At 51.6% G+C, this 27,035-nt stretch overlaps 2 protein-coding genes across 26 annotated transcripts in view; both read right to left on the bottom strand.

The window, feature by feature from the left end:
- The window catches only part of VPS33A (VPS33A core subunit of CORVET and HOPS complexes), a 31,201-nt gene extending 16,271 nt beyond the window's left edge, over window positions 1-14,930 (bottom strand). For both annotated transcript variants that reach the window (XR_515473.5, XM_002722732.6), the window contains exons 1-7: window positions 14,803-14,930; window positions 13,236-13,301; window positions 10,871-10,998; window positions 9,977-10,163; window positions 4,858-4,974; window positions 3,913-4,087; window positions 600-790 (exon numbers count right to left, since the gene is read on the bottom strand). Coding sequence is in view for 1 of the 2 variants with exons in the window: in XM_002722732.6 (XP_002722778.1) it covers window positions 600-790; window positions 3,913-4,087; window positions 4,858-4,974; window positions 9,977-10,163; window positions 10,871-10,998; window positions 13,236-13,301; window positions 14,803-14,904 (966 nt within the window). In the remaining variant the exon portion in view is untranslated. The remainder of the gene's footprint in view (window positions 1-599; window positions 791-3,912; window positions 4,088-4,857; window positions 4,975-9,976; window positions 10,164-10,870; window positions 10,999-13,235; window positions 13,302-14,802) is intronic.
- Window positions 14,931-17,071: 2,141 nt separating this feature from the next.
- The window catches only part of CLIP1 (CAP-Gly domain containing linker protein 1), a 133,804-nt gene continuing 123,840 nt past the window's right edge, over window positions 17,072-27,035 (bottom strand). For all 24 annotated transcript variants that reach the window (XR_016227095.1, XR_016227096.1, XM_070066144.2 and 21 more), the window contains 5 exons: window positions 23,109-23,226; window positions 22,874-23,024; window positions 22,345-22,394; window positions 19,333-19,457; window positions 17,072-18,719 (listed from right to left, as the gene is read on the bottom strand). Coding sequence is in view for 22 of the 24 variants with exons in the window: in XM_070066144.2 (XP_069922245.2) it covers window positions 18,494-18,719; window positions 19,333-19,457; window positions 22,345-22,394; window positions 22,874-23,024; window positions 23,109-23,226 (670 nt within the window). In the remaining 2 variants the exon portion in view is untranslated. The remainder of the gene's footprint in view (window positions 18,720-19,332; window positions 19,458-22,344; window positions 22,395-22,873; window positions 23,025-23,108; window positions 23,227-27,035) is intronic.

Raw genomic sequence — 27,035 nt, 5'->3', positions numbered from 1 at the left:
AGTGATGACGGCTCAAGTGACTGGGTTCTTGCTACCACACAGGAGACTTGGATTGGGTTCCTGGCTCCCAGCTCCTGCTCCAGCCCTGGCCCAGGCCCAGCCGCTGCAGGCATCTGGGGAGTAAACCAGCAGATGGGGGTGTCCTCTCTGTGTTCCTGTCTGCTTCTCTGCTGTGGTGCAGGGGGTAAAGCTGCTGCTCACAATGCTGGCATCCCATGTGGGTCAGTGCGTGTCCCAGCTGCTCCACTTCTGATGCAGATCCTGCCCAATGGCCTAGGAAAAGCAGGGGAAGATGACCCCAGGTGTTGGAGCCCCTGCCACCCACGTGGGAGGCCTGGATGAAGCTCCCGGCTCCAGGCTTTGCCCTGGCCCAGTGCTGGTCATTGCAGCCATCTGGGGAGCAGGGCAGCGGATGGAAGATCTCTCTGTGTGTCTCTCCCTGTCTGCAACTCTTTCAAAATAAATAAATAAACCTCAAAATCTGAATAATCCACAAAAAGGAAACAAAAAAGCAAACCGTGGGGCCTCCCCGGTGGGCTCTGCCGCTGCAGCAAAGCCCTGCCCGGCCGGGGGCCGCGCTCGCTCCCAGGCCGCCTCACCTCGAAGGCCGCCGAGATGACCTTGGCTTTCTTGCTGAGCACCGAGCCCACCGCGTTGAAGTTCTTGTCCCGGATCTCGGCGTAGAGCTCCTCGGCAGAATTCAGCTGCAGCTTCTTGGCCTCGGCGGGGAGGTCCTTGCCATCGCCCTGCTTCTTGGGGGCAAACTTCTCGGGCGGCAACTTGACGTAACCTGGCAACAGCGGGAGGGAGCAGCTCGGCGAGCCGCACAGACGTGCAGTCAGCAGAGGAGGCGGGGCGCTGCAGCCTCTGCCTGCGGTGCCTTTTTCACGTCCCTTGGGGCGTCTACAGAAACCACGGAGCAGCGCCCAGGCCCTAAACTCCGACTCAAGGATTAGGCCACCTTTCCAGTCACAACCTTGCAAGGCTCTCGCCGCTGTCTTTCTCGGGAAATGCCCCACTGGTGGGTCACGACATCACGCTGCTGGGTTTTAAGTCCCATTTAAAAGACAACTCAATGGCGACAGAAACAGCAGGGGAAATGCCATAATACACCACACAGGCTAAGAGAAGCTGCTTTTTAAAAAAATAAAACCTTTGCTTCGGCGTTATGCACACATGCACATGTGTACGACTGCGTCAAGCTATATGATGCATTTCATTCTGTGGGTTGCAGTCCAAAACAGTATGAAAGCCACTCCAGAACAAGGGTCAGAAACCCTGGCCTCAGGGCCAAATGCCACGCACTGCCTACTTTTACACATACAGTTGACCGGCCCAGGCCATGGCCATTCTTTGTGTATCATGTGCGGCTGCTTCCACACAAGGGCAGAGGCAAGGGGACTGCTCTGTGCAACCTGCTCTGAATAACACACAGAAGCCTAACGTATTTATTTTCTTGGTCTTCACAGAATCATCTAGAATAAACTCCCACATGTACTGGTGCCTTAGAAAGTCAGCACCTTTTGACCCAGAACATCCCGTGTTAGACGCCGGTGTGGCCAAGCTGCCACCGTGACTGGTGCCCCACCCGGGAGCAGCAGTGCTGGTCTTGGTTGCTCTGCTTCCAATCCGGCTTTCTGCTAACGTCCCAGGGAAAGCAGCGCAGGATGGACGAAGTGCTTGGGCCTCCACCGTCCATGTGGAAGACCCAGACGGGGTTCCTGGCTCCTGGCTTCCTGTTGCAGCCATTTGAGGAATGAACTAGCAAATGGAGGGTATCTCTCTTTGTTACTCTTTCAAATAAATAAGTAAATCTTAAAAAAAAAAAAAAAAAATGCAGGGGCCGGCGCTGTGGTGTAGCGGGTAAAGCCACCACCTGCAGTGCTGGCATTCCATATGGGCGCTGGTTTGAGTCCCGGCTGCTCCACTTCTGATCCAGCTCTCTGCTATAGCCTGGGAAAGCAGTAGAAGATGTCCCAAGTCCTTGGGCCTCCACACCCACATGGGAGACTGGGAAGAAGCTCCTGACTCCTGGCTTCAGATTGGCACAGCTCCAGCCGTTGTGGCCAACTGGGGAGTGAACCAGTGGATGGAAGACCTCTCCCTCTCCCTCTCCCTCTCCCTCTCTCTCTCCCCCTCTCTCTCTCTCTCTCACTGCCTCTGCCTCTCCTCTGTGTGTAACTCTGACTTTCAAATATATAAATAAATCTTTAAAAAAAAATACTGCATCAGGTTATGCAGGGAAAGAAAGTAACTGGATCTCTGAAACAAATCTCATGTTATGGCTAACTTTATAACCACAAAAATAAAACAAGCTAAAATGCTCCACATTAGGGAAATGACTACACCCCAGAGCATAACAGACACAGTGGATTTTAGCCTAACTAATAAATTATGCATATGTGGGGAAATGCCCATTATCCTACCAAGTAAAAAATGAAGTTCAAAACAATTTATACCACCTGATTCCATGTTTTTAAAAATTTACTTGAGAGGCAGAGAGTGAGCAAGACAGAGCATGCTCATGTGCTGGTTCAGTTCCCAAATGCCCCCAGTGGGGGGCTGGGTCTGGCTGCAGCCAGGAGCCTCATCCAGGTCTTCACATGGGTGGCAGGAACCCCATTACCTGAGCCATCGCTGCTACCTCCCAGGGTCTCATGAGCAGGGAGCTGGAGTCACGAGCTGGAGCTGGGAATCGAACCCCTGTCCTCCGACGTGGGACGTGGATGTCTTAACCAGCAGGCCAATGTCCATCCCTGAGGGAAGGAGGCCTGGTGGACAGGGCACGGTAGGGTCTGTGGTGAGCTGGGGGCAGGGACACTGTCCACAGGGACAGCTCCCCTGGGAACCGCATGCCTCATGGGCACATGGCCTCGGGGCTGCCAAGCTGCTAATATTTTTAAAGATAAGGCATAAATCAGAATTATTAAAAATTTCTCAATTTATAAATGGTGACACCAATAAACATCACGTGGGCCCAAACCAAACACAGTGCACTTGTGACCTCTGACCTTGTAAGCTGCCAAGCACGGACTCCAGGGCCCTGCTGAGCCTTTGCTCGGTGACCCCAGGCTCCTGTCTTAGTCTTTTCCCCAGAGTGTTTCTCCATCTGTGCTCTCTGCTCCAGCAAGAGGCTGCCCGGTGGCCCATGTCCCCCGTGGCAGTGCCTCCATAGAAAGTCACCCTACTTTCCAAACCCAGACGGACGCTGCCTCTTCCCCCGTGCCGCGGATCTGCAGTGCTGCCTGTGCCAACCCTCGGCCTCTGCCAGCAGGGGCCCAGCACTGTCCTGGGCCCTGAACGCCTGGCCAGCCCTTGGGTCCCCGACCAAGCAGTGTGCAAAGCCAGGCCAGCACTTTCCTGTCTTCAAGTCCTCTCTGATTTGCCTGAGAAGGACGCCTTCTGACAGGGTCACTGGGGCACGGCCACGTGCTCTCCCTGCAGGGTTTCTCTCCCAGGGTCCCGTGTACTCTCTCTGTACAAGTGCACCACGTGTGTAGTCTGGAATACACAGGCACACCAGTGCGTACACGTAACACTTACAAATAAGTGTGGTTACAGTGTCTTGTGTCCCACATTTATTACTCTAATGGCTCCATGCATTTTATTATGTTCTCAACTTCTGGATAATTTATAAAATTCCGATACAGAAGTGGCAAGACAAATTTTTACACAAAATCTGTGATCTCCTTTTCCAGATTCCTAAAGGGACATTCTGGGGCTCCGGACTCTCGGGCCAAGAGGTGGAAAGTCTTAAGGTTGCCACATTGCTTCTGAGACGGCTCCTATTAACCCGCACTTGGCAGTCATCACTAAAGCCGGCTCTCTGGCTTCAGACAGTGCTTACCTCTGCAGCATAACCAGGGGACTGCCACGCGCCACCCACCAGTGGGAGCGGCAGTCCTTACTTACTGTTCTGAATGCCGTAAATTTCGTCGATGAGTCCTTCATACGTAAGCTGAGTGGCGAGAGGTGTTAATAAGTCCACGTTCCGATCAAGCAGCAGCAGGTTATCAAAAACAGGAAATACTGAATTTTGGCTTCCAGTGAACTCTCTCTTCATCCGGATCATCATGTTGGCCACTTGCTGGAAAGAAAACACGGGATCAGCTGGGGCCCTTCTGGGAACTAGCAGACTGCAGGATTTAACTAAACAAAAGGAGACGAGCCAGGGGGAGCAGGACGGCAAGAAAGCCATGGCTACGGAGGAGCACTCGGGGCGGGCTGCCAGCGCCAATGCTGCAGCCAGCGTGGCTGCTGCTTCCTGGTACGGCATAAAATCTGACACCGTGTGTTCTTGTCACCGGAAGCAGTTTTCCTAAAGTTTTCCAAAGTCACTGCAAACACTGCATTAACAATGAGCCATCTTTCTCCACTGATCGACACATGACCTTAGTTCATGCATGTTTCTGCTGAATGGAACCGGACTTCGTGTATGCTGCCCGTTCATTCCCGTCCTGCTCTCCACCACTGGCCGTGCCACCCGGGGCCGGACGGCGCTTCTCCAGCACCTGTGTTAGCCCCAAAGGGAACACGCGGCGGCACTTCAGCGCTATGCCCAGGGGCCATTTTAATCAGCAAAATCAACAAGAAGCACAGCTGCGTGCAAACTGTGACACTGGGTTCACCGTGTTGGGGACTTGTCCACAGTCTGAAAGGGCAAACGGGAGGCAGAGGGGCTTCGATCCTCACCACCTGGCCTGGCCGCAAAGCCCTGTGAGCGCTGATCCAGGTGCTGGACGTTCACCTAAGCCAGAGGGCACATTCTCGAACAGAGACTTCGAGAATGGAGAGGCTCTGCTGTGTGTAAGAGGTTCCCACTGGGCCTGGTTTGGGGAGAAAGCAGCAGGTTCTCACCCGAGCGCAGTCTCCTTTCCCGAAGATCTGGGGGATGGTTCCGTACAGAGCTTGCAGGGTCATCAGCCCCTTGGCCGCATGGTACAGGCTCGTCTGGTCACCGTCCAGGTAGCACTCCTGTAGGGTAGGAGGACACAGGCTGGTACTGTCAGGCCACCGGGTGCTGCTCCTGGTGCCAGGGTTCTGCCCCGACACTGCATCATTTCCATTCTTCCCCGCACTGCTGGGGACCCAAGTCCACTTCACAAGGCTGCTGTCTGGGGTCTCGGCCACGCAAGCAGCTTCCCCGGGCAGCGCTTCTGGAAGAGAAGCACTCACCTGCACGTCCACTCAGTTCTGAGTTTAAAAGCTCTTAGATAGCCCGGCGCCATGGCTCACTAGGCTAATCCTCCACCTGTGGTGCCTGCACCCCGGGTTCTAGTCCCGGTCGGGGCGCCGGATTCTGTCCCGGTTGCCCCTCTTCCAGTCCAGCTCTCTGCTGTGGCCTGGGAAAGCAGTGGAGGATGGCCCAAGTCCTTGGGCCCTGCACCCACATGGGAGACCAGGAGAAGCACCTGGCTCCTGGCTTCAGATCAGCGCAGCGCTGGCCGTGGCGGCCATTTTGGGGGTGAACCAACAGAAGGAAGACCTTTCTCTCTGCTCTCTCTCTCTCACGAACTCTGTCAAAAATAAAACAAATTAAAAAAAAAAAAAGAAAGAAAGAAAGCTCTTAGATAGGGACAGGCGCTGCGGCGTAGCTGGTAAAGCCACTGCCTAAGACACTGGCTTCCCATTTGGGCACTGGTTCGTGTCCCCGATGCTGCACTTCTGATCCAGCTCCCTGCTGATGGCCTGGGAAAGCAGCACAGGATGGCCCAAGTGCCGGGGTCCCTGCCACCCATGTGGGAAACCCAGATGAAGCTCCTGGCTGCAGCCTGGCCCAGCCTGGTCATTGTGCCCATTTGGGGGATGAACCAGCAGACAGAATCTCTTTCTGTCTCCCTCTTTCTAACCCTGCCTTTCAAGTAAATAAATAAATAAACCTTTTTATTAATAAAAAAAAGATCTTGAATAAAAGGTTGATGAATAAAAATTACATCAGCAAATGAGTTCTGTCATTCGTAACTCTGGTAGGAGAGCGTGGGACCACCACACGCTAACACACAAAACGCACGTATTCTCCGCACCCCGCCAAGTCCCACGCAAGAGAACACCTGGCTCTTTCTACAGCAGACAGCAGGGTCCACACGTGCTGACCACAGATGAAGGCCACACGCGGACACACACACACACATGTGGACATGCACATGTACACGCGCACACAGAACTCAAGGCAGATTAAAGACCACATAGGAAAAGCAAAACTTGAAAAATTTTTAAAGAAATGAAAGATTTTCAATGTCTTTATGGTGGAGAAAGATTTAGTAAGATCCAAAAAGCACAAACACCCAGCAAAGGCGGTATATGCATCTGCGTGAGGACCAACAACTCACCGCCTGACTTCAGTTTCCAAGAAAGCTACAGCAACCGCCACGGTGTGGTGGTGCCGGCTTACAGACAGACACGTCAATCAGTGGAACAGAACTGAGACCAGAAATAAACCCGTGCATCTGCATTTGTGGGCAACTGATTCTCAACGAGGATACCGAGACAATTCAAGGAGGAAAAACAGCCTTGTCAGCAAAAGGTTCTGGAACAAATTGATGTCCACATACAAAGAATGAAGTTGGACACCCACCTCACACTGCACACAAAAGTATGCAAAAGGCCTAAATGTGAGAGCTACAATTATAAAACTCTTAGAAGAATACAAAGGAGGCCGGCGCCGTGGCTCACTAGGCTAATCCTCCACCTTGCAGCGCCGGCACACCGGGTTCTAGTCCCGGTTGGGGCGCCGGATTCTGTCCCGGTTGCCCCTCTTCCAGGCCAGCTCTCTGCTGTGGCCCGGGAGTGCAGTGGAGGATGGCCCAAGTGCTTGGGCCCTGCACCCCATGGGAGACCAGGAAAAGCACCTGGCTTCTGCCATCGGATCAGTGCGGTGCACCAGCCGTGGCGGCCATTGAAGGGTGAACCAACGGCAAAGGAAGACCTTTCTCTCTGTCTCTCTCTCTCACTGTCCACTCTGCTTGTCAAAAAATTAAAAAAAAAAAAAAAAAAAAAGAATACAAAGGAGTCAATCATGTGACTTCAGATTAGGCAACCATTTCTTGGATACAACATCAAAAGCACAAGTAATGAGAAAAGAGATGCAGGAAAAACTTGCGGGTTGAAGAGCAGGACCCTCCCCGAGTAAGTAAAGCAGACTCACAGAATCCCACGTCTGTAAGAGATCTGCATCTAGAACAAATCTTTAGGGCAGTGAAATTGGCACCTTTTGCTCAGTTTTGTTGGAAACCAAAAACCGCGTCAACAAAGAGAGAAACAAGTCTGTGCAACACTAGTCTGGTGGAACACACGAGGGGACTTGGAAAAGTTCACGGGAAAATGGAATTCCGAGAGCAGTTTGCTTCGCTGCAAAGCAGCGCTGAAATCCACACACTGTTCTCTCATCGTACACGTTCTCCATGAGCTTTCTGAAGACCCCTTGCATCGGTCCCAGCCCACAGAGCATGCACCAGCGAGAGTGAGCCCCAGGGTGAACTGCAGACCCAGGGTGCCGATCGTGTGTCACTGTGCCACTCTGAGGGGGACGGGGGTAATGAGGCGACCACGCGTGTCGAGGAGAATATGAGAAACCTCTGCACCTCCTGCTTACTGTTGCTGTGAATCCAAAACTGCTCTTTTTCTTATAAGAAAACCAAAATAACCCAAGTTTTTAAATGGGCAAGTGATCCCAAGAGAGACTTCTCCAATAGGAGATAAACAGCTATTAAGCACATGGAAAGACGATCATTTCTCAATATGGAAATGCAAATTAAAACCAAGGAAGAGGCCGGCGCCGTGGCTCACTAGGCTAATCCTCCACCTAGCGGCGCTGGCACACCGGGTTCTAGTCCCGGTCAGGGCACCGGATTCTGTCCCGGTTGCCCCTCTTCCAGGCCAGCTCTCTGCTGTGGCCAGGGAGTGCAGTGGAGGATGGCCCAGGTGCTTGGGCCCTGCACCCCATGGGAGACCAGGAGAAGCACCTGGCTCCTGGCTTCGGATCAGCGCGGTGCGCCGGCCACAGCGGCCATTGGAGGGTGAACCAACGGCAAAAGGAAGACCTTTCTCTCTGTCTCTCTCTCTCTTACTATCCACTCTGCCTGTCAAAAAAAAAAAAAAAAAAAAAAAAAAAAAAAAAAAAAAAACAAGGAAGAGGGGCTGGTGCTGTAGCACACCAGGTTAAATCACCATCTGCAATGCTGGCATCCCACAGGGGTGCCAGTTCAAGTCCTGGCTATTCCACTATCAGTCTAGCTCCCCACTTGTGCGCCTAGGAAAGCAGTGGAAGATGGCCCAAGTCCTTGGGCCCCTGCACCCAGGTGAAAAACCTGGAAGAAGCTCCTGGCTCCTGATTTTGGCCTGGCCACTGTGGCCATTTTGGGAGTGGACCAGCAGACAGAAGATCTCTCTCTCTGACTTTCCCTCACTGTCTCTGTAACTCTGCTTTTCAAATAAGTAAATATTTAAAAAAAAATTTAAAAGACTGATTTATTTATGAAAGGCAGAGGTGGATGGCCAAGTTCAGAAAGCCAGTGACAAGTGTCTGTGCTGGGGCCCCTCACTGCTGCGGGAGTACGAGGTGGCTCTGCCGCTGTGCAGTTTCCTCAAACTGTTAGCACGGTTACCACACGCCCAACAATTCCTCATCCAGGTGCATGTAAGACAAATGGAAAAACCTGCTGCATGTTCATGGCGCCATAACACTATGGGAAAAACCTGTCAAGTGCCCAAAAACTTATGAAGGACAAATAAAATATGGGCTATCATTATAACAGAGTCCTATTTGGCCTTATATAGGAATCACATTGACACAGCTGCAACATGGATGAACCCTGAAAATATTCTGCCAAGTGAAAGAAGCCAGACACAAAAGATCACATATTATATTATTTCATTTATAAGAAATGTGTAGCATAAGCAATTCATACAAAGCAGATGAGCGGTTGGCAGTGGCTGCAAGAAAGGATAAGGATGGACCACTAACAGTGCAGGGTGGGGCTGGCACTGTGGTATAGCAAGTAAAGCTGCCGCCTGCAGTGCTGGCATCCCATACGGCTGCAGGTTCAAGTCCTGGCTGCTCCACTTCCTATTCAGCTCTCTGCTATGGCTTGGGAAAGCAATAAAAGATGGCCCAAGTCCTTGGGCCCCTGCACCCACATGGGAAACCTGGAAGAAGCTCCTGGCTCCTGGCTTTGGATCAGCGCAGCTCTGGCCATTGCAGTCATCTAGGAAGTGAACCAGTGGAGGAAGACCTCTCTGTCTCTCTCTGTCTCTCTGTCTCTCCCTCTCTCTGTAACTCTTTCAAATAAAATAATCTTTAAAAAAAAAAAAAAGGAATGGATCTTATGCTATGTGAAATGCAATAAAGCTATTGTTTTAAAAATTTAACTATTTTTAATGGAAAATGTCTACATAAAAAACATTAAAAAGTTAAAAGACCATAGACTAGGAGAAGATACCTGCAACTTTTATAACCCATAATGATTAATATTCAAATATAAAGAATTTTCGGGGCAGTGTCGTGCACAGGGGTTAAGCTGCTGCTTGTGATACTGGCGGCCCATATCCAAGGGCGGTGCCGGTGCCAGCCTTCTGCTGACGCTCCTGGGAAAGCCCAGAAGATGGCCCACGTGCTTCAGTCCCTGCCACGCACGTGGGAGACCTGGATGACGCTCCTGTCTCCTGGCTTCAGGCAGGCCCAGTACCGGCTGTTGCTGCCAAGTGGGGAGTGAACCAGCAGATGGAAGATCTCTCTCTCTCTGCCTCTCCTTCTCTCTCTGTCACTCTGCCTTTTAAATAAATACATAAATCTTAAGAAAAAAATAATTTTCAAGAAGAAAAAATGGCCAAATACATGAAGTCGTTTGCTTGCTCAGACAATATGAACACTCAGCCTCACAGCAATCACCGAATCTGACTTGGAACAGTTTTGTGACACTTCCACACCCACCAGTTTGGCAACAGTTAGAGGCTGACGTCAGGAAGAGGACAGACTTACTTTGAACGCGCCCTCTGACTCCATGGATAAGAGATCCCCATCGAATGGGATGAGGTCTAAGCTGTACTCCTCCCTGTGAATAAAAGAGCCCAGAACACCCAGGTCCTTCAACCGCTGTTCGCACAGCAAGCTCCGGCGTGGCACAAACAAGATGTGGAAGTCTCTGGTTGGGCCACGTCTGTCTTCGCTGCAAAGGAAACACAGTCGTTACTTCACGGGCTCCTCGGAGGTGCGATCTATTTTGCTTATTTCACCCCCACTGCCTGGCACCCAGCAGGCACCAGCTGAGTGCTGGCTGGTACGCCTATGGCTCCTGACTCTCAGACCCAAAGCAGGACAGCCGCTGCTCCCTCTCCACGCGCGCCAAGGAGGGCAGCGCTCAGTCACAGCCCGCACTTCAGCACTCTTGCTAAGCATGCATGGGACACGAAGGCTCCGAGGCTTACTGACATAGGCTATGTGTGTCTTAACTGAAAACAAGCAGATCTTCACCCAAACCGATGCAGCCACACAGCCTCACGTGTGCATGGAAGACCACCCCAGCTCCCACCTCGACTCCCCTTGACAGTGAGCTGCCAAAAATAGTCTGTATGCTTTTAAGACTTTAGGGGCTCCATCGATCAACTGCACCACAGAGTGCAGACTGTAGACCAAGCTTCCTTTGAAGACTGGATGCTATATTAAATTTTAATCAGCCCTCGTTTTGCTTATGCAATTCATATATAATTCATTAACAATATACTGAAAAATAACCATTAGAGCTTTGTTGGTTTCTTTTCTTTTTTTAAATCAGAGTCCTTTTTATTGATATAGGTTCAATTTCCAGCTCAGGACACGGAAGCTATTCTAAGAATCGATCTAATTTCTCCTAGACCAAAATGAGCTCTAAGATACCTGAGCACATTTTCAGCGATGATATCCATTAATTCTAGCCGGGGTCTGACAAAGAAAATAATATTCTTGACATCAGCTGCTGGCAAACGACTTCCTTTAAGTGTGAACATTTTTTCTACTTCATGTTCCTGGAAAACATACACAGAAAAAATTAACAAAAACCTGAGGTTGACTTGGCATTTCCAAACCCAGAAAATTATAAACACTTCCAATCAAATGCATATCAGCATTTTATTACTAAAATTTAGAATCCCCCCCAAGCCGGCACTGTGGCATAGCGAGTAAAGCTGCCATCTGCACTGCCGCATCCCACATGTTTGCTGGTTTGAATCCCAGCTGCTCCACTTCCAATCCAGCTCCCTGTTAATGCATCTGGGAAAACAGTGGAGGATGGCCCAAGCACTTGGGCCCTGCACCCACATAGGAGATCTGGAAGCTCCTGGCTGCTGGCTTCAGATCAGCTCAGCTCCAGCCTTTGCAGCCATTTGGGGAGTGAACCAGCAGATGGAAGAGCTCCAACTCTTTCAAATAAGTGAAATAAATCTTAAAAAAAAATTTAGTTCCCCCCAAACCAAATATGAAGGTACTTCGAAAAATTTGTGGAAAACAGAATTAAAAAATGAGCTTATTTTGGATAAAAAAAAAAAAGATTTGAAATTCTTGTGTACAAAGGTCTTCCTTCACAAAGTTTTCAGAGGAGATGGCATGGTAATGGTATAGCCAGTCCAGCCACTACTGACATCCTGGCACCACTGGCATTCTGTATCAGAGCGCTGGTTTGAGTCTTGGCTGCTCTGCTTCTGATCCAGCTCCCTGCTGTGGCCTGGAAGAGCAGCGGGAGTTGGCCCTGGCCCAAGTGCCTAGGTCCCTGCACCCGCATGGGAGACCTGGATGGAGCTCCTGGCTTTGATCTGGCTCCGCCCTGGCAGCTGCAGCCACTTGGGGAGTACACTAGTGGATGGAAGATCTCTTTCTCTGTCTCTCCCTGTCTGTCGCTCTGCTTTTGACATAAATAAAACAAAACCTTTTAAAAAGGGGCTGGAGCTGTGGCACAGTGGGTTAACGCCCTGGCCTGAAGTGCTGACATCCCATATGGGCACCGGTTTGAGACCCGAGACCCAGCTGCACTACTTCCAAACCAGCTCTCTGCTGTGGCCTAGGAAAGCAGTATACGATGGTCCAAGTCCTTGGGCCCCTGCATCCACGTGGAAGACCCAGAAGAAGCTCCTGGCTCCTGGCTTTGGATCGGCACAGCTCTGGCCGTTGCAGTCAACTGGGGAGTGAACCATCGGATGGAAGACCTCTCTCTCTCTCTCTCTCTCTCTGCCTCTCCTCTCTGTGGGACTCTGACTTTCAAATAAATAAATCTTAAAAAAAAAAAAAAAAAAGTTTATAGAAGGGGCCAGCGCTATGGCACAGTGGGTTAAAGCCCCAGGCTGCAGCACCAGTGTCCAATATGAGCGTTGGTTTGAGTCCCGGCTGCTCCACTTCTGATCCAGCTCTCTGCTACGGCCTGGGAAAGCAGTGGAAGGTGGCCCAACTCCTTGGGCCCCTGCACCTGCATGGGAGACCTGGAAGAGGCTCCTGGCTTCAGATCAGCACAGCTCCAGCCGTGCGGCCAACTGGGGAGTGAACCAGCAGATGGAAGACCTCTCTCTCTCTCTCTCTCTCTATGGCTCTACCTCTCTCTGTAACTCTGTCTTTCAAATAAATAAAATAAATCTAACAAAAAATTGTATGGAAAATGCTATTACAAAAATTTTGGGTTTCAAAAATTTCTTGCACCAAAATAAATTTATTTTTTAATTCCTCTTTCCATGAATTTCTGAAGAGCTTCTATGCATAAAAGACAAAATTTCAGGATAATGTCACTATTGGTGCACCAGCATTCAAATGACTGTCATTCAATAATCTATCAAAGACATCAGGTAATGGTCACACATTATAATGCTAGAACAGCACAGACCACTGAACGGAAAACGTCAATCACACAACAGATTCGGTGTTTTGTTTATTCTTCTGAGAGGCAGAGAGAGACAGAGCTCTTGCCTGCTGGTTCACTCCCCAAGGCCTGCGACAGCAGAAGCCAGGACACAGGAATTCATCCCAGGCCTCCCACCAGGGTGGCAGGAACCCAACCCCCTGAACCATCACCACTGCCTTCCAGGGTCTGCATCATCGCCAGGCGGAGTCAGAGCAGAGCCGAGTGCCGCAATCAGGCACCCTGATACGGGCTGCAGGTGTCGACCGCGACGCCAAACGCCTGCCCCACGTTCAGCATCAAACAGCTGTGCAAGCCACATACTCAGATACTGCTAACGTCCACAGTTACAATCCTGGAACGAACCCCAGAGAGCTCACTTACCTTCAGTAGTGAGTACTGTGCAATCAGGCCAAATGGTCCTGTTAAGTACTCATCCCAAACTATTGCCTGTGAGAGGGGAGAAACATTGCTGTTACAGCCAATCTCGGGAATTTCAATAACACCAACGCAAAACAGCGATCCTGCACAGCAGGAGTATTTACGTCAAACTCTCGAGTCCAAAACTGCACTGGGCTCTGACCACATCATTAAGGAGCAGGTCATGCCCCCGCAGCCCGACGGAGGCTGAGCTGGCCACTGCTCCCACACGAAGAACAGTTGGTTGTGCACCTGTCACTGTTGGACGAAACTGTATGGGGGGGCCGGTGCCCTGGCTCACTTGGTTAACCCTCCGCCTGCGGCCCGGCATCCCATATGGGCGCTGGGTTCTAGTCCCGGTTGGGGCACTGGGTTCTAGTCCTGGTTGCCCCTCTTCCAGTCCAGCTCTCTGCTGTGGCCTGGGAAAGCAGTGGAGGATGGCCCAAGTGCTTGGGCCCTGCACCCGCATGGGAGACCAGGAGAAGCACCTGGCTCCTATTTGGCGAGCGAACCTACAGAAGGAAGACCCTTCTCTCTGTCACTCTCTGTAGCTCTACCTGTCGAATGAATAAATAAAATCTTTAAAAAAAAACTACACGGGGAAATGTCAGTTACACAGCACCATCAATCTTACTTTGACGGGCGGCCTCGGGGTTTCGGCACCTGTCCAGGTCCTTGGACCTCATGAACGTACTGACAGGGAGCCAAAGCCCCAGCCCGCGACCTTGGGACACCAGACCATTGCTCCGGGGCCGCCCGGGCATCTCTACGCTACACTCCAGCATCATGCCTTTTTCTAACTGAAAGATCTTAAACAGCTGGAAACCGACACTCAGTTGACAGACAACGGGGATTTCTACGCACAGAGGAAGCAACGTTTTGCAGAACTTGAATACACAGCCAGGACGCAACCCGCGGTTTTAGATTTCTGTGACATTTGCACCCCTACGGTTTAGCCTGCTTTATTCGCTCAACCTCCTGTCTACCCAGGCCTGGTTCCTGAGGCTCCCGGCTGCACCGCCAGGCTCTCGGGGAGAGGAAACACCGCTTCCGCCCCGTGAAGCCCCGGGCTCCAGTTCTGAGCCCGGCGAGCTTCCCGATTCAGGCGGGCCAGGTCAGAGCCCCATCGTGCGTGCACGGAGGCTGTGGGTGCTGGTGCTTCAGGGGTGCTGCGGGAGTGGGAGCCCTCAGAGCCCCCTTCTCTGAAGGGCTGGGGTCCTCTGAACTCAGAGACCAGGAGGCAGGGAGGGGAGGGAGGGTACGCCCGGCGCCGGCACTGCCAGCGGAGGGCCTCGGGCCGGGCTCCGATCCGCTTCTGCAGACCCGGAGGGCGCGCGACGCGCCCCCATCCCCCGCGCTGCGGCTCCCTCCGCGGTGTCAGAACACCGACTGCCGGCTGTCGCCCAGGCTCTCTCGGCTTTGCACGCGGGCGCGGGGCTCCTTTCTCCGCAAGCCCCCGGGAGCTCAGGGGTCAGGGGCCGGGTAAGACCCAGCCGGACCGAGGGCGGCGGCGCTGCCTCCGGCCCCTCACCTTGCTTCCCGCGCACTTGTCCAGGAACTCGCGCAGCTCGCGGCGCACTGCCTCGCGCAGCACGTTCAGGTTCACTCGCCCGTAGGACAGGTGCGCCGCCATGTTCCCCCCGCCCCGCCCCCGACTCCAACGGCGTCGGGCCCCTCAGAGCGCCGGGCGCACGCACCCTGGTCACGTGATTGACCTGTCCACGTGACCAGAGCGGCTGGCGCGCGCCAAAACCCGGAAGTGACACTCCGCCTTCCTGCCGTCTGGCGTCCGTCCCTTTCCGCTTTGTCGCAGCCTCAGAAGTTGGCCGGGGCCGGCCCGTTTCAGATCCTACCTTACAACGGGCGCTGACGAGGGGGGTTAAAAAATGAGCTGCTGTCAGGCGACCCGCCTAAAAATTGCGACTTCTTTCTCAGCAGCAAGGGAACTTGGTATAAAGTGGCAACTTAAATGGAAGTGTTTTGAATTATGTTCCTCAAAAGGCCCTAAACTTCGCACTAGTTAAGGTTCTTGGGGCTTGGGGGGCTTCTTCGGCCCGGGGCCGTCAGCGCGGGACTGCAGCACCAGCTGGGTCAGGGAGGTGCGCTGGTTGCCTGGCCTAAGGCTGTGAGGCCCCGGGGGAGGTGAGTGCGATCCTGCCTGTCAGTGACAGGCTTAGCGGGGGGCCGCGGAGAGGGGGACACTGAGGACCCGCATTTCGAGACTTTGGGGTGGAAACGGGCCGTTCGGGATCGGGTCTCGGAGGCTGGCTGGGCGGTGGCCGCGGAGTGCCCAGCAGTGAAATGGAGGCGACGCAGGCGGGCAGCCAGCCGGGTCGTTCCCCTTCCAGAGTGGCTGGCGAGCCGTCACCCGCGCAGACGCCTCTGGTCTGGGCTTTTGCTCAGCGGGGACTGCCTTGGGGACATCGTGAGAACACACGTGGAGCTTAGCGGGCCAAGTCTGAGCTGTCAGGAGGGTGCCAACGGCTCCCAGAGGAGACCTGCGCAGGATGAAGGAAGCCCACGCATTCCCTCGCTTACCGCCGCACCACAACGCAGCCCCTACAACGGATTTTAAAAGCATCTACTTGACCGCAGGGACCCTGCAAGCTGACACCCACTGGCTCACTCCCTAAATGCCTGCAGCGCCTGGGGCGGGGGGCGGGAGGGGCCCAGGAGCTCAGTGCAGGTGTCCCACGTGTGGCAGGGAGGGGACCCCGGCACCCACCCCACAGGCCCGCAGGTGGTCAGGTCTCCCAGATCAAGAGAGATCGCTGTGCTGCTACAGGTGGCGTAGAAATAGTACTCGTGGCCGGCGCCGCGGCTCACTAGGCTAATCCTCCCCCTTGCAGCGCCGGCACACCGGGTTCCAGTTCCGGTCGGGGCGCCGGATTCCGTCCCGGTTGCCCCTCTGCCAGGCCAGCTCTCTGCTGTGGCCAGGGGGTGCAGTGGAGGATGGCCCAGGTGCTTGGGCCCTGCACCCCATGGGAGACCAGGAGAATCACCTGGCTCCTGGCTTTGGATCAGCACAGTGCGCCGGCTGCAGCGGCCATTGGAGGGTGAACCAACGGCAAAGGAAGACCTTTCTCTCTCTCTCTGGCTCTCTCTGACCACTCTGTCAAAAATAAAAAAAAAAGTACTCGCGTCCTCTGATCACCTGAGGTCAACACTGAATTGAGACCTGACTTTAGGGTATTATATAGGAAAGGTAAGATGTATGCAAATGAGCAAGAACTCTTCCATCTGCTGGCTCCTCCCCAAAAGGCCACAATGGCCCTGCTAGGCCAGGCTGAAGCCAGGAACCTGGAATTCCATCCAGGGGCCCAAGTACTTGAGCCGTCATCTGCTGCTCACGGGCGCAGTAGCAGAGAGCTGGATTGGAAGTGGAGCAACCGGGACTCCGGCGCCCTTGTGGGATGAGCCCCGTAACGTTCTCGCCAAAGTAGTAATTCTGCTTTGGAGACACGGTGGATGGACCCGTCTTTATCAAACCCATGTTCATAAGTTTGGCACTGAAATGGTTCAGTGATCATTTTTGTAAATTTCCATGGGTTAATAAAAATAGTCGCTACTACATGGTACCAATGGTACCACATATGTTTGTCATGTAATGGGATACAACAAGGGTAACAACCTTAGGTATTTAATGCTAAATGGGTCACTAAACACTGATAAAACCAGTTTCTTAAAAGCTATTTAGCAAAAAGACTGCAACAGAATTGCTATTCGGACCTGCAGAGTTTGCTTATTTGAAGAAAAACCACTGTAGAAAATACAGCAGGTAATAATGAATTTACTACCACTGACAAAAAGAATACCCATTTATTAAAGTAGATACAGAACACTTTTTTTGCTCAAGTTTTAATACTGCTTTACATGTTTTGTTTGTGAAACAGTTCCTATTATCTTCGTAACTAAAAATTTCACTGGCAATAGATGTATTTAATATTCACTTGTCCAGCACACAGTTGATCATCTTGAGGGGAAAATACAACAAAGGCATATATACAGTTATAGAAGTTCTTATTTATTATACATGTAGCGTGGAATACACATTTGATGACTTTGTACATATTTTAGAAGACATTCAAATGAAGAGAAATGGATTCAGATTGGTTGATGAACTGTTCTGATGGTTGAGGTCCTTCATTTTTTTTGTGATAAGAAAATCCAAAATTATTGTTGAATTTCTCATCATACATTCATCTAAAAACACAGTAAAAAACCTTGTAAAGGAAGACTGTAGATTGTTTAATTTTGGTGCTGTCTAGTGGCTTAACTGACTGCTGGAGATATCTGCTAAAGAAAGAAAATGGAGAAAATTCTTCTAGTTGGGGATGGTAAACAAAATAAAAAGGGAAAAACAGTTGCGGAGCCACCTGATGCTATTTTTGTCCTAGTCTATTATGTCGCAATGCTCATTTTAAGTATTTTCTTTTTCTTAAAGGTAAAAATCTGAAAAGAAAGACACATTGTGTATGTTTTTTCCCAAAATATAGATTTTTTAAAAAAATATGTACATATAATATATGGAAGCTGAACTTATGCAAAACCAATAAACAGGACAGCACAGTAGAGAAGTGGGTGCAGCATATAGAGTATAAAATGGCCCACAGCAGGCGGGGGCCTCTCCCTCCCTTCACCTGTTCCATGATTTTGTAATCACACCTGCTTGTCATCAAGCCTGATAAAAAGGCACTACTGATAACAGGTAGTGCAAAGAGCTCAGGTATTTCTTTGATTAGCAATAAAATACTTTAAATGAGTCAATGAAAATGCAAAATGGTACATTTTTCAACTCATTCCAGTGTCAAAGCTTCACCAAAAAAAAAAAAAAAATCTAAATATACAAAAAATGCAGCCTGCAAATATTTTAGTGCAAATACGAAAAGTAACGGCATAATTTAAGTTACTTAAATAGGGCGTCGTGAGGGGGAGGATGGTTCTGGGAGGCTTCTCTGGGGACAGCAAATGCAACGGCATCTGGTGCAGCGTCTTCAACCGAAAAAGCAAGAAAACAAAGTCGGGGTGAAGACTCACCTACCGAGTGTTTATCAGTCTAACTTACGAGGGGGGACTAAAGGGCGATTTGTTCAAGATCAAAATACTTTCTTAGGTTTGTTGGTGGGGGTCGAAAATATCGTGAGCTCTCGCGCAGTCTGCGCCGGTGCTGGTGTGGGCTGCCTCGCCGCGGAGTCCGAGCGGCCGTTCGGCCCCAGACGCCGTCAGAAGGTCTCGTCGTCGTTGCAGTTGGTTGCCCAGTGCCCAAACATCTCACAGATCTCGCAGTACGGGCGCTCCTCGCTCCGGCTGCCGTGGTGCGTGGAGTGCGGAGGGTCTTCCGCCATCTGTGCCTGGGTGGGACAATCCTCCGTGTCGTGGAGGTCGAAGCAGTCACAGATGTCACAGAAGAGGCGGGGTTTCTTCTTGGACTGTCTCTCCTGGTCATCACTGCAGATGTTAACGGAAAAGCGGGAACTCTATCAGGACGAATTCTAGGGGCAGTTAACACTTGGAAATAATTTTTAAAAATAAGCAAGAACTAATTACAGCGCAGTCTGTGAGTCTCGGGTCTTAGAAGCTTCTCTCTGGCCAGGTTTGCAGATGTCTACTTGCGGCAAAGAAACCACAAGCAGTTTCTGTTTTCACAGTCTACTAATGTAACTTTTAAAGCACACTGATTTCAGGGCCAGCGCTGTGGCACAGGGGGCTAAGCCTCTGCATGCAGTGCCGGCATCCCATATGGGCACCAGTTCTAGTCCTGGCTGCTCCTCTTCTGATCCACCTCTCTGCTGTGGCCCGAGAAGGCAGTGGAGGATGGCCCAAGTGCTTGGGCCCCTGCACCCCGCCACGTGGGAGACCCGAAAGAGGCTCCTGGCTCCGGGCTACGGATCGGCTCAGCTCTTGCCACTGAGGCCGTTTGGGGAGAGAACCAATGGAAGGAAGACTTTTCTCTCTGTCTCTCCCTCTCTCTGTCTGAACTCTACCTCTCAAATAAAATAAAGAATAAAAAAATAAAACATTGATCTCGATGGCTGCAGTCCACAGGGCCTATAAATGGTACCTGTCATAGCTGTTCAGGTCCTCGCCGTTCCCGTTAAGGGCTGCTTCCGACATCATCTCCACCTTCATCTTGAGGTCTTGGTTCTTCCTTTGCAGGTCTACTATCACTGAATTTAGGAAATCAATCTGATTTAAAAAAAAAAAAAAGAAGATATATAAAAGTGTAAAACACACTCAACCTTGAGTATGAGGAAGTCGTAACGTTTCACCCTCACGCTACAGAGTGTGGGGGACATCACAGAGGGGCCAAGGCGGCCGTTCCAGTCTCCGTGAGGATCAGGGACGCGGGGACCGTTTTGGTTGAAGAGCTGCGCTTGAACCAGGGCACCCCTACGAGAGGTGCTGTAGAGATTTCTCTCCCCCTTCTCCCTTTCAATCCCCTGGAAGTGTTTAACGCAGCAGGTGCTGTGTTCCATTGAAAAGCACTGAAAATTCCCTTTCAGTATCTCGCACTCTTCAGAAGTCAATCTTAAAATCTAGACACATGGGCTTACGTTCTTCTCCTTCTGCCACATAAAAAATATATGCACAATTTTGAAAAGGCTTGAGAGGTTAGTTCTTCATTTTACACTAGAACCAACCCAGGACTTCAGATTTAAGGCTAATGGGATTTCTAGCCAGCCACTCATTGGTAGTGGCAAGGAAAAAGACCCTGTCATCAAGGTGCGGGTGGCAGGTCTTCAAAGGGAAGCTGAGGACAGACACTGCACAGGCCGACTTGGACGTGCTCAGAGCACCTGTGCCACGACAGGGCAGGGGGACGGTGAGACGGGCCTCCCAGCAATCACTTCTGAACCAGAAGTGTTTTCATTTCTCTAAAAAAAGGTCTTGGGGCTGGTGCTGTGGCCTAGCAGGTTAGGCCTCCACCAGCAGCACCGGCATCCCATGTGGGTCACGGCTGCCCCACTTCTGATCCAGCTCCATGCTAATGTGCATGGGAGAGCACTGGAAGATGGCCCAAGTCCTTGGGCCCCTGCACCCATGTGGGAGACCTGGAAGAAGCTCCTGGCTTCAGATCGGCCCAGTTCCAGCCGTTGTGGCCACTTGGGGAATGAACAAGAAGATGGAAGATCTCTCTCTCTCTCTCTCTCTCTCTCCGCCTTTCAAATAAATAAATAAATAAATCTTTTTTTTTAAAAAAAAGTCTTCCCTTTTCTACAAATAATAAAAAGATCTCATTTCTCTAAGTTGAAAGACCCGAGTTTACAATATTAAAATACGCATCTGTGCAGTCACACGCATTCATCCATACACAGCGCTGTGTGTGACTTTACAGGGGCGCATTCGGCCTCCCGTTGGGCAGGCTCCCAGCTGCACTCAGCCGCCTCTGTGGTCTGCCCTGGCACAGCACTGGCACAGCACCCTCCTGGCATCGCCAAGGGCACTTCAAAGACTTCTTGGAAAAGTATTTTGGTGCAAAGAAGTTTTGAAATCTAACCGTGGCTTTTTCACCATATGCACTTTCCACGAACTTTTTTGAAGGCTCCCTGCATTTTCACTTCTCAAGCTGCACTTTCTAAAGTCATTCTCCTGCTACAAGCTCTGTTTCAGGAAGAAGAAAAAGCCACAAAACAGACGGAGAGAGAGTGGAAACCACATGCACACACATACGCACACGTGCACACACACAAATTAGGAAACGTAAAACAAACCATTTGCTGATGGGAAGAAAAGTGTTGTCGGCAGCAGATGAAACGAACGGAAGCAGAGAGGCAAGGAGGGAGAGAAAACATGGTTAATACACGTCACAGCTGTGAGACACACGGTGCGGGACAGCGCAGGAACGCGGCACCCTGCCCAGCCCTTTCCTGCCCCTCCGAGGAGACGACAGATAAGGAAGCAAGCTCACATCAAGAGCATGTGTTTGATCTGACTTCTGAACAGGATGAAAATGTACAAAATACACTGTTACGATGGCGCCAGTCCTTGGGCCCCTGCACCCATGTGGGAGACCGGGAAGAAGCTCCTGGCTCCTGGCTTTGGATCAGCCCAGCTCTGACCGTTGTGGCCATTTGGGGAGTGAAATCAGTGGATGGAAGCTTGCTCTCTCGCTGTCTCTCCCTCTCTCTGTAACTCTACCTCTCAAATAAATAAAATCTTAAGGGGGGGGGGAAAGAGATGCGCAAAGCACCCATTGGCAGAGCAGTCCTACTTCTTGGACTTTATCCTGCAGGAATACGAGTCCAGGTACAAAATGACAGCTGCCGAAGACAGCTCCTCTCGGTGTTTATAACAGACCTACATTCAACCAGTAGGGAGCAGACTAAATTAGGCACGTCTGTGTAATGGAATACTACACAGCTACAAAAAGGATACAAGCGGTGTATGTAGTATGCCATGATCATGCAAACAACAGGGAGGGAGACTGAGCTCGTATGGCTCTAACAGGGAGGGAGACTGAGCTCGTATGGCTCTAACAGGGAGGGAGACTGAGCTCGTATGGCTCTAATGCACATTTCCTAAAATCTTCGGGAAGGAGACTATACCAGTACCGACCTGTTTGGGGCTTGGAAACCGAGCAGAAAGGAGACAGGGTTTGGAGGCAGGTATTGCACTGTCTATTTTTAATACTCACTGTGTGGAACAGGAATGCACTGCCCTTTCCAAATATTAAGTGGTTTTGAAAGAAACAAGACAGCCGGCGCCGCAGCTCACTAGGCTAATCCTCCGCCTTGCGGCGCCGGCACACCGGGTTCTAGTCCCGGTCTGGGCGCCGGATTCTGTCCCGGTTGCCCCTCTTCCAGGCCAGCTCTCCACTGTGGCCCGGGAGTGCAGTGGAGGATGGCCCAAGTGCTTGGACCCTGCACCTGCATGGGAGACCAGGAGAAGCACCTGGCTCCTGCCATCGGATCAGCGCGGTGCGCCGGCCGTGCCAGCCATTGGAGGGTGAACCAAGGGCAAAGGAAGACCTTTCTCTCTGTCTCTCTCTCTCTCACTGTCCACTCTTTCTGTCAAAAATAAAGTAAAATAAAATAAAGAAACAAGAAGGAAAGCGCGAGGGAGCAGTGACTACCTGGCTCTCCTGGGCTCTTTCGTCCTCTTCTGCCTGAGTGTCCGTGTTACCTGACATCACACAAAGGAGACAGAGGGGAGGCGGGTTTTAACGCTTCACGTGGACTTCCTGGGAGCACCACAGCCCTAAGGGGTCGCACTGACCCCAACCCCGCCCGCCCGTTCAGGCTTCTCCCTCAGGCCAACCGCCCTCTGGGTGAGGCCACCTGTCCCCCAAAGGGCTCCCTCTCCCCCAAGGCCCTGCCCCCTCAGAGGCCAGGGGTGCTGCTGGGATGGCGGCTGTCACCCACCCTCTCAAGGTGACAGCACTCACAGAGCCCAGGAAGGCCCAGGGGGGACAGCCGGGGAGAGCCGAGGCCCGCGCCGCCCGGCCCGGGAGGGGACAACCGGGGAGACCTGAGGACTGCGCCGTGGCGGCCCAGGAGTGGACAGCCGGGGAGAGCCGAGGCCCGCGCCGCCCAGCCCGGGAGGGCACAGCCGGGGAGAGCCAGGCCTGCGCCGCCCTGCCCGCGGCCGTGCCGCCGCCTTACCGGAGGAGCTGCTGAGCTGCCTCTTGTTCTCTCTGAGCTGCAGCTCCAGGTTCTTCACCTTGAGCTCGAGCTTCACCTTGTCAGACTCCAGAGACTGCACCACGGAGTGCAAGGACTTGGCCGAGGCGCTCTCCCCCCGGAGCACCGTGACCTGAAACACAGGTGTGTCCTGCTCAGGCCGGCCGCGGCGGCACACACACACAGAGGCCGGGCGGGGGCCGCGCGGGGTCCCCACCTCGTTCCTCAGCTTCTCCAGCTCGGCGTCCTTCTCGGTGAGCAGGGCACTGGTGGTACGGATGGATTTCTGCAAGGAGGCTTTCTCTTCATCTGCATCTTGGATGTACTTGGATTCTCTAGAAGACCAAAGAGTTAAACGTCCCGCAGATCAACAGAGTGGGCCGTGTACCCCTGCTCTACACAGACTCGCAGCTTTAACTTTGGTGAATGTGGACAGGGAGAAAAAAAAAAAAAAAGTATGACGGGGGAGTTTTATAGGGGATTAGGGCTATTAAAGGCTCGCAAAATGTCACTTGAAATTTTACTTACTGTGAGGGGAGAAAAAGTGTACCTACGCATAGACATGCCACAGTCTGCGTATCATTTGAACTTAAAGACACAAGTTAATAAGCCTGGAGGATGTAGAATTAAAAACAAAAACCGTACTGAGCTCTAACCCCAAGGTGGATCCTGTTACTTCTGGAGAAATCGTTACCAAGCAGTAACAACAAGTAAAATACAAACATGCAAAGCAGGTAAACAGATGTCATGCAGAGCAGTTTTATGCTGGAAATATCGGTTGGTTCTCACTAATTTCAGTAACTTTTTAGCAAGTTCCGAGAACGTGTTTTAGGATCTCGTGGGCCAAAACGGGCACGCAGGTTATCCCCAGCCTCCCGCTGAGGGGCTGCTCCTCCACAGCCACAGACTCGGAGGAAGACAAGAACTGCTGGAAGGAATGGAGGGTGGCTCCCTAAAGGCTAGGACAGGAGACGCTCACGCAGTTCTCCAGGTGCGGGCGGGCGGGCGAGCACGGGGCTCAGGGAGAAACGTCTATCTGCAGTGTCTGGGGAGTGGGACAAGGATGAGGGGAGAGAAACAGGGATGGGGCGAGCCCACACATGACAGAAGTCCAGGGGCGGGCGGGTGGGACCACTAACCCCAGTGTGGTTTCCCGGGAGAAAAAGGCGTCAGTGGAGATGCTGGGACCGGCTAAACAAAGCCTGTCCCGATCCTGCGCCCTGGGGGTGTAAGATGTTCACAGTGGGTGGGCTGAGTACAGGGCATACGGGACCTGGCTTCATGGCCTTTGCAACTCTCCCGCAAATCCAAAACTACCTTAAAATAGAAGGTGTTTTGTTTTAAATTGCATGCATTGTGGAACACAAGAGAAGAAAACCTGTATTACAAAAATCCCTTAGGACAAACAAAACTGGAGAGAACCGTCACAGGCTAGCCCACAGGCCGTCCCAACCCAAGGCCCTGGTAAGCACAGAGCGTGTAATGGTTCAGCCTATTTTCAGACCGGCTGGAGGAACAGGAGACTGAGGCCCCGGTTAGAAATGGCAGGATGCACTGTCTGGTTAGTGAGACCCAAGATATCCGGCACATGAACTACAGAATTCTCATGGCTCATGGTTAAGTTGAAATTCTACATAAAGGTGGAAATAGAACGTGTCGCGCTTATCTCATTGTGTGGCTTACACTTATACTACAGAATGATAAGTAGTAAGAAAAGAATCTAAGACTGATGGCAATTTCTTGAATTAAAAAACCCAAGCACTTCATGCACACCAGGAAGGGGTGTGCGTCAGTGCTGTTACACCACCAAGTAACACCTCGAGAGGAAACGGGACCCTGGTGAGGTTCAAACAGAGCAAATGTAAATGTTTAGAATTTGTTTTCATTATTTATTTGGAAGGCAGAGACAGATTGCAGATCTGCAGATTCTCTCCCCAAACGCCCACAACAGCTGGGGCTGGGCCAGGTCTCCCATGTGGGTGGCAGGGGCCCAGGCTCTTGAGCCACCACGTGCTGCCTCCCAGGATTCGCTTTAGCAGAAGCTGGAATCAGGAGCAGAGCCAGGACTCAAACCCAGGCCCTCCAATACGGGTGCAGCTGTCCCAAGTGGCATCTTAGCTGCTATGCCAGACATCCACCCCCAAACAGCACCACAAATGCAAGAAATGGGGGGCAGGGGTGAGGTGCAGTGGGCTACGCTGCTGCCTGCAATACCAGCATCTGATACCAGAGCAGCAGCTTCAGTCCTGGCTGCTCGGCTTCCAACCCACCTTCCTGCTAATGTGCCTGGGAGGCAGATGACAGCCCAGTAGTTGGGCCCCTGGCACCCATGTGGGGGACATGGGTGGAGTTCCTGGCTCCCGGTTTCAGCCCGACTCAGCCCTAGCTGTTGGGTCCTTCTGCAGAGTGAACCAGCAGATAGAAGATCTCTCCCTCTCTCTCTCTCTCTTTCTCTCTCTGCCTCCTTCCCTCCCTCCACCTCTGTCACTCTGCCTTTCAAATAAATAAATAAATGAAGAATGCCAGGTATTTTTGGCCACATATCTGATGCTATCCAACGACACAGTATGTCTTGGGCTCCTCAAGTTCCTATTAAACTTATTTAGCTGTTGATTCTACTATAAAAACAATTTCCAGAGCTTCACTCATTATGAATGCAACTGAAATTTTAACAATGTGACTTTAAGTGTTTCAGGGAGCAATACCAAGGACTGAGGGCTGTTGATACATCTCGATTCCCTTACAATCAGGAGCTGCTGGCTGAGATCCCAGACACTTGGTGCTGGGGAAGGATGGGCAAGCTGCCAGCTGGCTGAAGGGAGCAGGGATGGGTGTCCTCCCGGGCTCCTCCCCGCCTGCCTGCCTGCCCCGCACACACCTCCCAGCCGGGCTGCCTCCACAGCACAGCAGACACACGATGAAGGGACACACCAAAGGACAGGACAAGCACACCAGAGCAGCTCACACTCGCAGATCCTCGCTGCTGGCTTCTGTGGCCATTTCTAAGCCCTAATTTCTCAGCACAAACCAGGAGGGGCTAAATCAAACCATTTATGCCGACATTACACCCAAGTCCCATGTCCTATTCCGTTTGAGCCGGTTAAAAGGACTCAGTATTACAAAAACACAAAGAGGGAAGAGAAAGCTAACGTGGAAGAAAAGCTACAGGGCGAGAGATCTTTCCCTCTTCCCGGCCAGAGGGACCAGATCACCCAGATTCTTTTCTTACTACTTATGTAAGAAATAAATTCCAGTAATGAAGCAAATTCCTTAAAGTGTTACTGGCCAAGCTTTACAAATGCAAGGTAACAGGAACCAAATATTAGAAACATGAAGAGAAATGCAAATACAGTGAGAACTAAATTTGCACTGAGTTCTTTGCTGTGTGCAGGTACCAAAAAGAAAATGTGTGTGTGTGTGCACGCGTGTGTACTGCTAAGAATATTTTACAAAACAAAAGCAAGACACAGAGGGACAAAGGCAGCCAAAAAATGTATACAACAATCTGGTTTACTAAAAATATATGAAATTTATTTATCATAACGTGGATAGACTTTCTTTAGTCTTACCATTAAAGACACACAGATATAGCAAAGGAAGCAAGAGTAGGAAAGGGAAAAGAGAGGGGTGAGGTGAGCATCGATCGCAGCGCAGGCTCGGAGACAGTCAGACAGTCAGCAACCCACAGAGCGCGGGGGGCGGGGGCCCGGGGGCCGCCATCCTGGGAGACCCGCAGTGACTCCAGCACAACTAATCCTGACCCCCGAAAGCCCAGGCCCAAGACCTTGGTGTCCCTTCGCTGACAGTGACCAGCCAGGGGAAAGGAAGGGGCAGGGGTGCTCAGAGGCAGGGCCCTCCCACCCCAGCCAAGTCCTGGGAGCCACAGTCCCGGCTGGCCCTGCTCTCTTGGTTACGCGTCTTGCAGTCTCTCTGGAGAGAGGTTTGCCCAACTTGGAGATCAGTTTTCAAAGAGATGGTTATACTCTTATGTTTGGAGAAAAACTTTCACTACGTATTGCTTGCAATTCAATGTTTGCAGACACCAAAATAACACAACAGATACAGGAGGACGCTGCTGACTTCTTAAGGATAACTAGTCTCTGCGCTTCAATGTCACGGCCTCAGGTAAGTGTTACAAACTGTC

The sequence above is a fragment of the Oryctolagus cuniculus genome, chromosome 21, assembly GCF_051225735.1.
Source record: "Oryctolagus cuniculus isolate XC-2025 breed Fujian yellow rabbit chromosome 21, ASM5122573v1, whole genome shotgun sequence".
Taxonomy (NCBI): domain Eukaryota; kingdom Metazoa; phylum Chordata; class Mammalia; order Lagomorpha; family Leporidae; genus Oryctolagus; species Oryctolagus cuniculus.
The sequence above is the reverse complement of the archived record's forward strand: the minus strand, read 5'-3'. Positions and strand labels throughout refer to the sequence as shown.